Below are 16,907 nucleotides of genomic sequence, written 5' to 3'. Positions count from 1 at the left end.
AAAAAATCGTGAATGTAGAAAAATTGTGAATAGTCTTCCAGGACAAATTTTCATATAATTCAAATTGAAAAAACGTATTAAAAACAGTGAAAAGAGTAGTCCAGGATAAATTTGACCTAAAAATTCAAATTGAGAAAAAACGTGTTAAAAAGTCGTTTATAGTAGTTCAAGATAAATTTGACTTAGAAACTCAAATTGAAGAAAAATGTTAACAAAATCATATTATAAGACCAGGAGAAATTTGACGTAAAAATTGAAATTGAAATAAAAACGTTTTAAAGAAATAGTGATTAGTGTTTCAAGATAAATTTACATAAGATTCAAATTGAAAAAAACGTGTTAAAAAGTCGTTAATAATAGGCCAGGATAAATTTTCATATAATTTAAATTGAAAAAAAACGTGGTAAAAATCGTGAATAGTAGTCCTGAATAAATTTGAACTAAAAATTCAAATTGAAATAAAAACGTATTAAAGAAATCGTATCCCGGATAAATTTGACATTCAATTCAAAGTGAAAGAAACGTGGTGAAAAATCGTTAATTGTAGTCCAGGAGAAATTTAACCTGAAAAATTAAATTGAAAAAAACCTGTTCAAAATACTAGTCCAGAATAAATTTGACCTAAAAATTCAAATTAGAAAAGGTGTTACAAAAATTGTGAATAGTAGTCTAGGATTAATTTGACGTAACAATTTAATTTGAAAAACAAACGTATTAAATAGTTCTAGTTTGCTGATTAGAATAATTTTATTAACCACTTAACGATCGAGTTTTTTTTCGAAAAAAGTGATCTAAAAGAGCAGGTTTTTTTATTTCGGATTTTGAAAGCTTAAGTGATGTAATATATGTTTCTGATACGATTTTTCATTTCATTTTAATTTTTTTGTATAAAATTAGCAAAATGCATCGTAATATTGAATACCGTTTTGACGGTTTTCAATACCTTTATTGTTAACCACTTCTTATACAATATCAATCACTAATGGAAAATTTTGTTATTAACTTATTAATTTTAATACTATTTATTTATCTGAAAGAAATATAAAAAATAATTTAAAAAATAATCTAAAAATATAAGAAAACTGAAGTAAATTGACATTTTGGTGTAATATATTTTTTATACTAATACATCTAAAGGCACAAAACATATAACAAGGTAAAATAAATAATTAGATTATAATAATAATAAAGAATTAATAATTTGTTTTTGTGTGGTAAATTTCGAAGCATTCCTCCAAACATAAGCCTACTTCACATTCGGCGCACCAGTATCGACTCTCTTTCCGGACACGTTTTCCGGAGTCGTCCCGCTTCGAACAGCAAACAGCACACCTTTTTGTAGGTCTGCTTTTACTACCCACCGCCGGTATAGTTTTTAGAAAATGACGTTCTGTCAATCTTAGCGGATTAGGGGTGTTGCTTGGCCGACCACCTTTTGCAGAAAAAATTCCAACACTATATTTTTCTATATATTCTTCTATTAGTTTTATTCTAAATTCAAGATGTGTCATGCTACCTCCTTTTTTTCTGTAGAGCACATATGCGTTGTATTCAGAGAGTTCCATGAGATGGAAAAACATTTTTTTATAATATTTTTTTCCTCTTTTTCTTGGAAGGGGATAACTCGACAAATGTTGATCGACGCGATCAACACCTCCCATCGTAAAATTATAATCAACACTCACTTTGGGTTTCATTTTTATGATGCCTCTCTTTTCTATTTCCACCTGATCTGCACCGTGTATTGTAGAAAGGAAGTACACATCCCTTTTGTCTTTCCATCTCATGGCCATCAATCTCTCCTTTCTAAAAGATCTTACGTATCCTGGATTCACTTTTTTTGGATTTTTTATATTAATTGGTAAACCTTTTCTATTAGATCTCACTGTTCCATATGCATCTGTTTTGAAAACCGATAACAATTTGAATAGTTCCACAGAACTATAAAAATTATCGATAGTGAGGCAGTATCCCTTATTTATCAATGGCTTCATCAAACTCATAACGATTTGAGATGATATTGGCAAATTTGGGAACTCACTATCGATAATTGTCCCTTTTCCCGTATATATCATCATAGACCATATATATCCAGTTTTCGATTCGCACAAGAAGTAACTTTTGATGCCAAATCTTGCACGTTTCATGGGCATATATTGTTTCCAGCTTAGTGCTCCTTTATACAACATTAGGCTTTCGTCAATTGTAATTTCCCTTTGAAGGGTATAAGCAGTTTTAAATTTTTTATTCAGAAAATCATATACAGGCCAAATTTTATTCAGTTTCGGATAAGGATGTAAATCAGAATTATAGGTTTCATTATTCATAAAATGTAAATACTTTTTGATCAATTTGAACCGCCTATTGGACATTACTTTGGAAAAAAATGGAGTGGCAATAATAGGGTTTTTCGACCAATACATATTTTCATCTGGCTTGTATACGATACTCATATTTAACACTATTGCAAAAAATATTCGCATTTCTGCTGCTGTGACATTCCAATCCATTACAGCACCAGACGTTGAAGGCTCCGTTCTCTGTTCTTGTATAAAATATACATTTGTTTCTTCAACAATTTTTCCAACCAATTCGTCGTCAAAAAAATAATTAAAAAATTGCAGAGGTGTTGTTAGCAATGCAACATCTTCATTTATGGAAGAATTTCCCATGAATTCAAAAGGAGTTTGTGGCTGTGGAGTATTTGTACTTATATCAATTTCAGTCCAACCATCAAATTCAATTTCATCATCAAAGTCTAACTCTCTTTCAGATTCCAAACTAATAATCGTTGATGTAGAACTGCAGTCTGAACAATCTAAATCCATCTTCTCAAAATTATGATTTCTTGATAATAAAAAAATTATATTATATATTGGCACATAAATTTTAAGGATAAATTGAAATAATTGGGATTCATACTTACCAATTTCTGCGAAATAAAAGCAAATTTAACAAAATATAATTATAACAAAAGTACGTGTGATAGCTACGGAAGTTAAAATCAGAATATATAAATCCTTACCTAATTAGAGATAAAACCCTCGACAGTAATCATTGATTGATTCCCATTATAAATAAGACAATCTTATAACAATAACATCTTCCTTGATGGATATTTAGACATGCGTTTTTAAGAGTTCATTAATCATCCCAAAAGTCGTTAAAGTTTATTTTCTTATATATACAACTGATAATTCAACTGTTATTATCATATCTAAACTAAACATATCCGAATATATAGTCATCGTAGGCTTTTTATCGCATAACACTTAAACAAAAGTTTTGGCGAGCAGCGCTCGGGATAGCCCGGTACGGTACGCAAAGAGTGCGCGAGCAGTGCTCGTGCGTACCCGTTAAGTGGCATATTTAATAATCCGTATATCTTTATTTATGTATACATTATTTTTTGTTTTTTAGTTTTTGTTTTAATTATTTATTAGTTATGTCGTTAGCTAAGTCGTTAGTTTTTGTGTTTTTCTGAATTTGACTGCTAAAGGCTCAAGAGTCGAAATGTATAATGAGGAATTGCTTTTATATTAATTTTTTTTACGAATGAGCTGCAATTTATTTCAAATATATATATATATATATATATATATACATTTAAGATCAATATTTTCCACATTAATATATTTAACTGAATTTCCTTTCCCCAGTGAGCTTCCGGCGTCAAATTGACGCGAAATGAAGAAATTGCTGTAAAAATGCAAAACGCATGGAGCGTCGACAGATCGAACCCGCGCCCGACGCACTATTAGCCGACGAAAATACCGACATCGTTTCAAATCCTGCACAAAATGTTGCCGATTTAGCCGAAAAAGAAAAGATTGACGAGGAAACCAAGTCTGGTGGGGAATTGAAAAATGTAGCTGCAGGTGGTACATCGACAGCAAAACATTCTGTCGATAACATTATAGGTGAACAGTTGAATTTAACGATTTCACACAACATAGTTAACTCGAGTACCAGAAATATCGATACAGAGACTACTATTGAAAGTTTGGAGACGACTTTGGAGGCGACTGATGTCACCAAAGCATCATCAGATAGTGGTTTATCCATGGTTAACGGTATCGTGAACGAAAGTGTTTTAAACACTCAGATGCAAAATCCAAGTCCAAACAACCATACCGTACAAAGAAAAATCGGTCTAGCCAGTCCACCATCTAAAAACCATCGACTAAGCATCCCCAATAATTTTCAAACCATCTCGATTCCCCAACAACGTAGAACAAGTGCACCCCCATCACAAATATTACAAACACAAATCAGTGATTCTTTTATATCGAGTGATACAGTGGCTTTGCAAAGTGATGTGAATGAAGACAAAGTTTTCTCGAGGACTGTTGGAGGAGGATTTTTGGAGCAGGATGATAGTGGAGGTGAACTTTTGAAGGGATTTGTTACTGTTCATATATTGCTGGACAGGAACAAGTTGGAGAGGGTGCTGTTTAGCCCCAATCAGGAGCAAAAAGCCATCATAGGTCAGTGGAAATATTTATTATGTTATCAGGAATGTATATATATATATATATATATATATATATATATACGAGGTCTGTTCAAAAAGTTTTCGTAATTTTTGTTTTTTCAAAAAAATATTTATTTATTCGTCTACATTAATGTGGTCCCCTTCAAAGTAGTCCCCCCCAGATATAATACACTTATGCCAGCGTTTTTTCCAATTTTCGAAGCACCCTTGATATTCACTTTTTGATATGTCTTCGAGCACTTTCAGCGATTCGGCCTTTATTTCTTCAATCGAGGAAAACCGCCGTCCTTTCATGGGTCTCTTCAACTTTGGGAATAGGAAAAAGTCACACGGAGCCATATCTGGTGAATTTTTGCACTTTGCAACACTTTATTTCATTTTTTACGCAAAATTTAATACAAATTCTTTGACTTTTCAATTCTTCCATTGTAAAAATCGCCGAGCTCAGAAAAACACGTTGAACCTTAGCGACTACCACAGACAAAGTAAACAGTGAATATAGCTGAAAATTTCATCATACTTTAGGGGCATGTATACCAACACAATAAAAAAAAATTTTTGACAATCAGACACTCCAGACCCGCGAAATTTAATTATTAGTAATTCCGGGTACTTTTTGAACAGACCTCGTATATGTATATTTATATATATATATATATATATATATATATATACATATATAAACTCAGAGTTTCTGAGTCAGGTAAATCGTTATGTACTGTACACCGTAACCAGTAACAGACGAACATATACCTTTTGAATAAAATGGACAATTCCACAGTACATAACGATTTACCTGACTCAGAAACTCTTTCTGGTGTAATATGTTTGCCATACATTAAAGAATTGTATGCTCCTTGAACAAAACTTTTTTATAAATCTGGACTCCGACTTGTAAACAATTTTAGTACAACGACTAGTACTATTTTTACGAAAATAACCCCTTTATATATATCGAACGACTTAGAAATCTCGTCTATCAAATTGTCTAGATTGTAATTTAATTTACATAGAAGGAACAAGCCAGAACTTAACGAAACGTTTACAACAACGTAAAAACAATTCAAAAAATCTAAGACAATTTAAAACTATGATTGCGGGGCATATTTACTCTTTAAAGCACAATATGGTCTTTTCTAACCCGACTGTACTACAATTTGAACAAAATTTATTCCTAATTATAGAAGGATCTTTTTTTAACTATTTATAGCAATAAAACAATAAATAAACGGAATGAACTTAACACGCTGTGCAACACAAATCTCTTTTATTTGGATAGTATTTCCAAATTTTTCACAAAACAATAAAAATGACGCGCAAAGGATTCAAAATTCGTTCCACACATGTGTAGAATCTTGGTAAAAAATATTTTTTTTTAGTCCTTTCTCCATTATATCTTCGACCAGTCTATGAACAACACACTATCTATTTGTGATTTTTTAAATTAGTATTTTGTGAAAATATTGTGCAATTATAAGTTTAATGTTTATAATGCATAGTGTAGTGCATTACCATATCCTGATACCATGGATTATTAAAATCTTCCAATTTAACACTAAGATTAACTATTTGTAAGAACCATTTACTCATTTTATTTTTTCTTTTCATTGAATGAAGGCTAGGATTATAGCCGAAACGTATGGATTTAAAATAAATTTTTGAAAGAAATTCATGTTTTTTATTGATGTTATGCCCGATTACTAGACTTTGTTAATATATATATATATATATATATATATATATATATTAGAGTGGTCCTTAATATGGACATTTTCGAATTTTTTTGCTACCAAGGGCTCAAATGCTTCAAAATTAATCAAAAAAACCTCTCTGAAAGTTTTAGCTCCTAATATTAACATTTAGAGAGTCCATAACACCAAACTAGTATTTTATTAAAACTAATTATGAATTGGAGTTCAAAAACTAAATTTGTGTACATAGTTGTTGAAGTCTAAGCGCTGAATGAATTCTGTTTACAAAAATTTTTTTAAAAAAATGTGCAAACTGGTAAAAGCATATGGTTTCGAAAAGTAATAAGAAAGGGACACGCTTCATTCAGTAATAATATTGTTCTCAAATTTCTTATTAATTATTATTTCTTATTAATTGTTTTATTGTTTAACGACATTAGATAACCTTCACTAAATCTTCTTTTAAATATATTGGTTTCAAAATGTAATATACTCGGGTTTAAGAAATCAATGTTATGCTGAAGGTTATTTATGTGTTCTGAAAGCATTGTTTTATTCTGATTCTTATTTTCTTTTAACTATTTTTGTATTAAGAGATTCTTTTGTGTAGATTTTGGTTACATATATATATATATATATATATATATATATATATAATATAATAAAATTTCTATATTGTTTGCATTTTAATTTACTTTAAAAAAACGTTTATCACTCATATATTTTTATTTACTAAAATTTGTTTATAAGCATTTAACTAACTTAGTCTTTATTACTTTATCTTTTGCATAACATTTGCAAATACTTATAATACGAATGATAAAAAAATATTATTATACACATTTAATATGTAATTAATCTTAACACCAAATTAAGCATTTTCAATTATATTTAGCAGTATATATATATATATATATATATATATATATATGATATTCAGTTTTCAGGGCAATACATCAATTAAAAAATTTGTATGACTTTAAAACATTTTTATTTTTTCCATACGTTTCGACACATAGTTTTGTGTCATCTTCAGTGGACTATGTAATTGTAATAATCCTAATTATTTTCTAATTATAATTGTTCACAATGCACAATGAAACCAATTCTTGTCACTTTAAATTTAACAATAATAAATTTTTTGAATGAGTTATTTAAAATTCAAAAAATTTATTATTGTTAAATTTAAAGTGACAAGAATTGGTTTCATTGTGCATTGTGAACAATTATAATTAGGAAATAATTAGGATTATTACAATTACATGTAAGTTCATACCATATCACTTATTATATATTAGTTTTAATTAATAATTTTTATCTGTGCCTTCAAAATAGAGTCCACTGAAGATGACACAAAACTATGTGTTGAAACGTATGGAAAAAATAAAAATGTTTTAAAGTCATACAAATTTTTTAATTGATGTATTGCTCTGAAAACTGAATATCACATATTTCAACATCAAAATTATATAAAAAAATTTGATATATATATATATATATATATTTTTGAATATTCTTGAATTTGATGTTGATATATATGTTTAATTTGAGTTTAATATTCGGGCGTAACATCAATAAAAATAATTTTTATTGATGTTACGCCCGAATATTAAACTCAAATTAAACATATATATATATATATATATATATATATATAAAATGTTTGCATTCAACATTAGATATTTAAATTTTTCTAGCTTACAATAGATTTAACTTTGAAATTAAACACTAACAAATTATAAATTTTACTTCAATTTTATTTAACAAATAATGTAAAGTAATCGAATTTATTTGATACTTAATAATTTTTATTTGGCAATATAATAGTAATACATATACATATTTAAACTTATGAACCAACGATAACAAATAACAAAAATTGCTACTAAATTATTATATACAACACTTAATAAAAACTGGAATTTCTAACTAGAAACACTTCTAACTTTTCTAAATTTTTGATTATACTTTTATTAATTTTCATTTCTGAATTTTAAATACATTTATCTTAAAAGCAAATTTATTACTTATTTTGAATAATTACAAAAAATCTAAATCTAAATACTTATATATATATATATATATATATATATATATATAAATATATATTTATGCGGTATATAATAAATTTATTTATAAAAAGTACTACGAGTCTCATTCTTTGGTTTCATGATTTCAGTAGTATACGAAGAACTTTTTTTAAAAATTTCTCTTAGTCAAACTGCTTATTCTAGAATTTTGTAATTTTAATATGTTGATCTTTGATATATCTGTTTTACTCACAAGCATCAAATTTAGTAAAATATGTCTCACATTATTAGATATGTAAATTTATCTGAAAAAAGTACCACGAGTGCATCCACGATAACCAGTACTGTTCGAAGGGCTTTGGGAACAAAAAATCTCTTAGCTAATCCATTTGTAGAAAAGTCTTTCAATTATTTTATCTATTTTAATTAAAATTGCTAAAATTCTTCCCCCACTGTGAGATATTGATATTTATATCTAGACAAAGACCCACAAGTATATTCTCAATGTAAGTACTATTCGAAGAACCTTGTTTAAAAAATTCTCCAAGTCAAACTGTTTGTATTACAACCTTGTTATTGAAACATGCTCCTCTTCCAAAATATCTATTTTATTCATAAATATCAAAATCGTTAAAATGTAACTTGCAATATGAGATATTAAATTTTATCTGGACAAAGTGCCACAAGTATATCCACCATATTAGTACTATTCGAAGAGTTTTCTACGCTATTTCTCTAAGCCAAACCATTTGTAACAGAATCTTTTATTTTAAATATGTTACTCATGGATATATCTATTTAACTCACAATTATTAAAATTGATAGAATATAACATGTAATATATGATGTTGATATTTATCTGAATAAAGTACTGCGAGTATATATATATATATATATATATATATATATATATATATATATATATATGACATCAGTACTATTCGAAGAGCCAAATAATTCTTTAAGCTATTTCTATCACAAAATATTAATTTGAATATAATATTTTATGATACATCTATTTTAAAAATAACAAATAATATTTAGTAATTTATTTTGTTTTTTTTTTAAGTATTTGTAAATATACGAATAAACTAATCTGTATCATTCAAAGAATATTGTTTGATGTCTTTTTTTAAAAAAAAAAAACAGAATTTAATTGTTTGGGTTAGAATGTTCTAGCATTAAATATATATATATATATATATATATATATATATATATATATTGATAATGAATAATAAAATTGATTTTTATCCTAATGAGTTTTCATTTATTTAGTGGAATTTTATAAGGGAACACTTGGCAGAATTTTTCACCATCAATTGTCAATTGAATTTTGCACAAATTTGTTAAATGTAATATTTAGTTTAGACCAATCGTTCAAAAGTTACGAGAGATACATTAAATAAATACATAAACTAGTTATAATTGACGAACAAAGTGGCAACACTACGTCTACTTTATTTTCAAAAGTGATTTTAAAGTATACCGAGTTGTTTTAGAGCATTATGATAATAGACAATATTATTCAGAATTTAATTTTGCACAAATCTGTTGAATATTATATTTAGTTAATACGAATGGTTCAAAAGTTACGAGAGATACAATAAATAAATACATGAACTGGTTATACGTCTAATTTCTATTTTCAAATACGATTTTAAAGTACACCGAGTTGTTTTAGGGCAATATGATAATAGACGATATTATTAACTTCCCGTAGGGCAAGTTATAGTAATCGCAAAAAAATCGAAAATGAAAATTTGTATATATCTTTACGTTTCAAAGGTTTCTGAACATTTTGGCATACCTTACAAGGAGAACCCGCGCATTGCTCGTCTGGGATTTTGATGAAATTTGGCACAATGGTAGATTTTATGTCCATACTGACCGTGGTAAAATATTAGAGGCCTATGAAAAGCGGTTTAATTATAAAAATTAATTAAAGTTTGCATTTAAGCAGCGCACTGTACACCAGCATCCTTACACAATAGCGTGTAGCGTTCTTTCTTATCAGCGGGAGATTGTCCGAGTGGTAACGTCGGCGAATTCTAATTTTTGCGTCTATGGTCGAGAGTTCGAATCCCACTCAAGGATTTTCTTTTTTTTTACTCTTTTTATTTCATATTTATAACTGCTTGAGTTGATAATATTAAAATTAATTCAAATTTTAAATTGATTTTATATTTTTCATTAAATTCCTTTATCCGGCCCCTTTTTCTAAGTTTTTTCCAAGTTGGCCTTCACTGTTTTATCTGGCCCTTTTTTCTATTTTTTTCTAAGTTGGCCATCACTGCATTATGTGGCTCCTTTTTCTAATTTTTTCTAAGTTGGCCGTCACTGCTTTATCTGGCCCCTTATTCTAATTTTTTCTAAGTTGGCCATCACTGTTTTATCTGGCCCCTTTTTCTAATTTTTTCCAAGTTGGCCATCACTGCTTTATCTGGCCCCTTATTCTAATTTTTTCTAAGTTGGCCATCACTGTTTTATTGGCCCCTTTTTCTAATTTTTTCCAAGTTGGTCATCACTGTTTTATCTAGCCCCTTTTTCTATTTTTTTCTAATTTGGGCATTACTGTTTTATCTGGCCCCTTTTTTAAATTTTTCTGAGTTGGCCATCACTGTTTTATCTGGCCCCTTTTTTTAATTTTTTCTGAGTTGGCCATCACTGCTTTATCTGGCCCCTTTTTCTATTTTTTTTAAGCTGGCCATCACTGTTTAATCTGGCCCCTTTTTTAAATTTTTTCTGAGTTGGCCATCACTGTTTTAGGTGGCCCCTTTTTCTATTTTTTTCTAATTTGGGCATCACTGTTTTATCTGGTCCCTTTTTTAAATTTTTTCTGAGTTGGCCATCACTGTTTTATGTGGCCCCTTTTTCTATTTTTTTCTAATTTGGGCATCACTGTTTTATCTGGCCCCTTTTTTAAATTTTTTCTGAGTTGGCCATCACTGTTTTATGTGACCCTTTTTCTAATTTGGGCTCACTGTTTTATCTGGCCCCTTTTTTAAATTTTTTCTGAGTTGGCCATCACTGTTTTATGTGGCCCCTTTTTCTATTTTTTTCTAATTTGGGCATCACTGTTTTATGTGGCCCCTTTTTTAAATTATTTCTGAGTTGGCCATCACTGTTTTATGTGGGCCCTTTTTCTCTTTTTTTCTAATTTGGGCATCACTGTTTTATCTGGTCCCTTTTTTAAATTTTTTCTGAGTTGGCCATCACTGTTTTATGTGGCCCCTTTTTCTATTTTTTTCTAATTTGGGCATCACTGTTTTATCTGGCCCCTTTTTTAATTTTTTTCTGAGTTGGCCACCACTGTTTTATGTGGCTCCTTTTTTAAATTTTTTCTGAGTTGGTCACCACTGTTTTATGTGGCTCCTTTTTCTAATTTGGGCATCACTGTTTTATCTGGCCCCTTTTTTAAATTTTTTCTGAGTTGGTCATCACTGTTTTATGTGGCCCCTTTTTCTATTTTTTTCTAATTTGGGCATCACTGTTTTATCTGGCCCCTTTTTAAATTTTTTCTGAGTTGGCCATCACTGTTTTAGTGACCCTTTTTCTAATTTGGGCATCACTGTTTTATCTGGCCCCTTTTTTAAATTTTTTTCTGAGTTTGCCATCACTGTTTTATGTGGCCCCTTTTTCTATTTTTTTCTAATTTGGGCATCACTGTTTTATTCTGGCCACTTTTTTTAAATTTTTTCTGGGAGTTGGCCATCACTGTTTTATGGCCCCTTTTCTATTTTTTCTAATTTGGGCATCACTGTTTTATCTGGCCCCTTTTTTAAATTTTTTCTGAGTTGGCCATCACTGTTTTATGTGGCCCCTTTTTCTATTTTTTTCTAATTTGGGCATCACTGTTTTATCTGGCCCCTTTTTTAAATTTTTTCTGAGTTGGCCATCACTGTTTTATGTGACCCTTTTTCTAATTTGGGCATCACTGTTTTATCTGGCCCCTTTTTTAAATTTTTTCTGAGTTTGCCATCACTGTTTTATGTGGCCCCTTTTTCTATTTTTTTCTATTTTTTTCTAATTTGGGCATCACTGTTTTATCTGGCCCCTTTTTTAAATTTTTTCTGAGTTTGCCATCACTGTTTTATGTGGCCCCTTTTTCTATTTTTTTTCTAATTTGGGCATCACTGTTTTATGTGGCTCCTTTTTTAATTTTTTTCTGAGTTGGCCATCACTGTTTTATGTGGCCCCTTTTTCTATTTTTTTCTAATTTGGGCATCACTGTTTTATCTGGCCCCTTTTTTAAATTTTTTCTGAGTTGGCCATCACTGTTTTATGTGGCCCTTTTTTCTATTTTTTTCTAATTTGGGCATCACTGTTTTATCTGGCCCCTTTTTTAAATTTTTTCTGGGTTGGCCATCACTGTTTTATGTGGCCCCTTTTTCTCTTTTTTTCTAATTTGGGCATCACTGTTTTATCTGGCCCCTTTTTTAAATTTTTTCTGAGTTGGTCATCACTGTTTTATGTGGCCCCTTTTTCTATTTTTTTCTAATTTGGGCATCACTGTTTTATCTGGCCCCTTTTTTAAATTTTTTCTGAGTTTGCCATCACTGTTTTATGTGGCCCCTTTTTCTATTTTTTTCTAATTTGGGCATCACTGTTTTATCTGGCCACTTTTTTAAATTTTTTCTGGGTTGGCCATCACTGTTTTATGTGGCCCCTTTTTCTATTTTTTCTAATTTGGGCATCACTGTTTTATCTGGCCCCTTTTTTAAATTTTTTCTGAGTTTGCCATCACTGTTTTATGTGGCCCCTTTTTCTATTTTTTTCTAATTTGGGCATCACTGTTTTATGTGGCTCCTTTTTTAATTTTTTTCTGAGTTGGCCATCACTGTTTTATGTGGCCCCTTTTTCTATTTTTTTCTAATTTGGGCATCACTGTTTTATCTGGCCCCTTTTTTAAATTTTTTCTGAGTTGGCCATCACTGTTTTATGTGGCCCTTTTTTCTATTTTTTTCTAATTTGGGCATCACTGTTTTATCTGGCCCCTTTTTTAAATTTTTTCTGGGTTGGCCATCACTGTTTTATGTGGCCCCTTTTTCTATTTTTTTCTAATTTGGGCATCACTGTTTTATCTGGCCCCTTTTTTAAATTTTTCTGAGTTGGCCATCACTGTTTTATGTGGCCCCTTTTCTATTTTTTTCTAATTTGGGCATCACTGTTTTATCTGGCCCCTTTTTTAAATTTTTTCTGAGTTGGCCATCACTGTTTTATGTGGCCCCTTTTTCTATTTTTTTCTAATTTGGGCATCACTGTTTTATCTGGCCCCTTTTTTAATTTTTTTCTGAGTTGGCCACCACTGTTTTATGTGGCTCCTTTTTTAAATTTTTTCTGAGTTGGTCACCACTGTTTTATGTGGCTCCTTTTTTTAATTTGGGCATCACTGTTTTATCTGGCCCCTTTTTTAAATTTTTTCTGAGTTTGTCATCACTGTTTTATGTGGCCCCTTTTTCTAATTTTTTCTAATTTGGGCATCACTGTTTTATCTGGCCACTTTTTTAAATTTTTTCTGGGTTGGCCATCACTGTTTTATGTGGCCCCTTTTTCTATTTTTTCTAATTTGGGCATCACTGTTTTATCTGGCCCCTTTTTTAAATTTTTTCTGAGTTGGCCATCACTGTTTTATGTGGCCCTTTTTCTATTTTTTCTAATTTGGGCATCACTGTTTTATCTGGCCCCTTTTTTAAATTTTTTCTGAGTTGGCCATCACTGTTTTATGTGACCCTTTTTCTAATTTGGGCATCACTGTTTTATCTGGCCCCTTTTTTAAATTTTTTCTGAGTTTGCCATCACTGTTTTATGTGGCCCCTTTTTCTATTTTTTTCTAATTTGGGCATCACTGTTTTATCTGGCCCCTTTTCTAAATTTTTTCTGAGTTGGCCATCACTGTTTTATGTGGCCCCTTTTTCTATTTTTTTCTAATTTGGGCATCACTGTTTTATCTGGCCCCTTTTTTAAATTTTTTCTGAGTTTGCCATCACTGTTTTATGTGGCCCCTTTTTCTATTTTTTTCTAATTTGGGCATCACTGTTTTATGTGGCTCCTTTTTTAATTTTTTTCTGAGTTGGCCATCACTGTTTTATGTGGCCCCTTTTTCTATTTTTTTCTAATTTGGGCATCACTGTTTTATCTGGCCCCTTTTCTAAATTTTTTCTGAGTTGGCCATCACTGTTTTATGTGGCCCCTTTTTCTATTTTTTTCTAATTTGGGCATCACTGTTTTATCTGGCCCCTTTTTTAAATTTTTTCTGAGTTTGCCATCACTGTTTTATGTGGCCCCTTTTTCTAATTTTTTCTAATTTGCGCATCACTGTTTTATGTGGCTCCTTTTTTAATTTTTTTCTGAGTTGGCCATCACTGTTTTATGTGGCCCCTTTTTCTATTTTTTTCTAATTTGGGCATCACTGTTTTATCTGGCCCCTTTTTTAAATTTTTTTCTGAGTTTGCCATCACTGTTTTATGTGGCCCCTTTTTCTATTTTTTTCTAATTTGGCCATCACTGTTTTATGTGGCCCCTCTTTCTAGGTTGGCCATCACCGCTTTATCGGGCCGGGAGTCTCCTTGACCGAGAGACTCCGCAGCCGGGAGTCTCCGTGGCCGGGAGTCTCCGGCGGAGGCCCCGGAGCGCCTGTCCAGTCCAGCTCCAAAGGGAGCGACCGGTCTGGCGCCCCGAGGGCTTTCAGCGCCACCCGAGGTGACACCGGCGCCGGCCGCGGCCGGCGACTGCAACAATTTCCCTCGTGCACCCCCTATTTATGGACAGTACGAAAGGGGTCGAAAGAAAACGAAAAAAAAAAACGAACAACATTGATTAGCCAATCACAATTAGCGCTAAAAACATACGTCACTTTCGAGCATTGTGATTGGTCGCAGAACAACATTCATTTAAAATTATTTATTTAATTGTAAAAGAACATCTCATTGCTTATCTCAAGCATAATGGATAAATGAGCGTTTGATGGTAATATTTTTTATAAAGAGTTTTTAAAAATAGTTGCTATAGTTCGTTATAGCGTGTTAGATAATATTGTAGATCGTTTAATTATAAACACATTTCCCGAAATAAACATTCGCTTACATTAAATGGTCAAAAAGTTATTAAAGATGTAAAACAAATTGGAGATCAATATGTTGCCTAAAGAAAAATGCGTATAACGATAATGAAAAATCAATTATTAACAATTTATACAAAAATATTGTGTAAAAAATATTTTTTCAAAAAAGTGCACTTCTTTTACAAAATTAATAAATAGCTACTTGTGTTAAACAAAAACAAATATATTTACACATATATAAAATTCTTATGTTAAATACTTACATTGATATTTTCCAATTAAATTTCAACTTTTTGTGCATTTTTTTCATATTTTCAATAACTTTGAACAGTTCATTTTGGGAAATATAAAAACTGTCAAATTATTCCATTGTTCCTATATGGTTCATAAAATCCTGCAAAAACACTATTAACCAATTAAGCACACATAACTACATACACACACATATAAATATATATATACACTAGGGTGGTCCTTAAAATGGTCATTTTCGAATTTCCTTGCTCCCAGGGGCTCAAATGTTTCCAAATAGATAAAAAACAATTCTCTGAAAGTTTTAGCTCTTAATATTAACGTTTAGATAGAGCGCAATTCAATCAAAGTTTTGTATGGAAATAGCATGGAAAAATTTTCAAAAATTTTAAAAATGTTTTTTAGATGTAACTTAGCGAACAAATGAATTAATAAAACTCATTCATTTGTCGCTAAGTTACACCTAAAACATGTTTTTTTAATTTTCAAATTTTTTTCCATGCTCTTTCCATACAAACTTTGATTGAATTGCGCTCTATCTAAACGTTAATATTAAGAGCTAAAACTTTCAGAGAATTGTTTTTTATCTATTTGGAAACATTTGAGCCCCTGGGAGCAAGGAAATTCGAAAATGACCATTTTAAGGACCACCCTAATATACACATATATATATATATACATATATATATATATATATATATATATACATATATACCATCGCAATATATTTTACATATATATATATATATATATATAATATATATATAAAATAATATAAATTTATATATATATATATATATATCTTTTTTTCAAGAATTTTTTTTGTGTATATCGAAAATAATTCAGATTTTATTTTTAATTCTGACTAAAATTCTAATATACTTTAAACAAATAATTTTAACTTTACAGTTCAGTTTATATAATTCTTAATAATATTAGACAATGTTACAATATTTATATTAATCTATTTTAAAACATTTAATATTCCTCGATCATTTCGTTACGGTATGGGAAGTTCCAGCAATTTGCCTTAAGGCACGATGCCATACACCACTAGTCAGAATTGAATTTTGCACAAATTTGTTAAATGTAATATTTAGTTTAGACCAATCGTTCAAAAGTTACGAGAGATACATTAAATAAATACATAAACTAGTTATAATTGACGAACAAAGTGGCAACACTACGTCTACTTTATTTTCAAAAGTGATTTTAAAGTATACCGAGTTGTTTTAGAGCAATCTGATAATAGACAATATTATACAGAACTTAATTTTGCATAATTTTGTTAAATATTATATTTATTTTGGACCAATAGTTTAAAAGTTACGAGAGATACAATAAATAAATACATGAACTGGTTATACGTCTAATTT

General features: G+C 30.0%; 2 protein-coding genes across 2 annotated transcripts in view; one reads left to right on the top strand and one right to left on the bottom strand.

The window, feature by feature from the left end:
* Positions 1-16,907, top strand: part of LOC113367812 — a 111,259-nt gene that overhangs the window by 46,174 nt on the left and 48,178 nt on the right. Inside the window, exon 3 of the mRNA XM_026609391.1 lies at positions 3,660-4,487. Within this exon, the coding sequence (XP_026465176.1) occupies positions 3,719-4,487 (769 nt within the window). The 5' untranslated portion in view covers positions 3,660-3,718. The remainder of the gene's footprint in view (positions 1-3,659; positions 4,488-16,907) is intronic.
* Positions 1,194-2,828, bottom strand: LOC113367813 (piggyBac transposable element-derived protein 4-like). The gene has a single exon (XM_026609393.1). It carries the CDS (start codon positions 2,826-2,828, stop codon positions 1,194-1,196), a length of 1,635 nt encoding a protein of 544 aa, XP_026465178.1.

The sequence above is a fragment of the Ctenocephalides felis genome, unplaced genomic scaffold (genome assembly GCF_003426905.1).
Source record: "Ctenocephalides felis isolate EL2017-DRISC unplaced genomic scaffold, ASM342690v1 CF-g0.4_SCAFFOLD_01170, whole genome shotgun sequence".
Taxonomy (NCBI): Eukaryota; Metazoa; Arthropoda; class Insecta; order Siphonaptera; family Pulicidae; genus Ctenocephalides; species Ctenocephalides felis.
The sequence above is the reverse complement of the archived record's forward strand: the minus strand, read 5'-3'. Positions and strand labels throughout refer to the sequence as shown.

Coding starts and splice junctions, on each gene's coding strand:
- LOC113367813 (XM_026609393.1), bottom strand. CDS start 2,828: ATGGATTTAGATTGTTCAGACTGCAGTTCTACATCAACGATTATTAGT.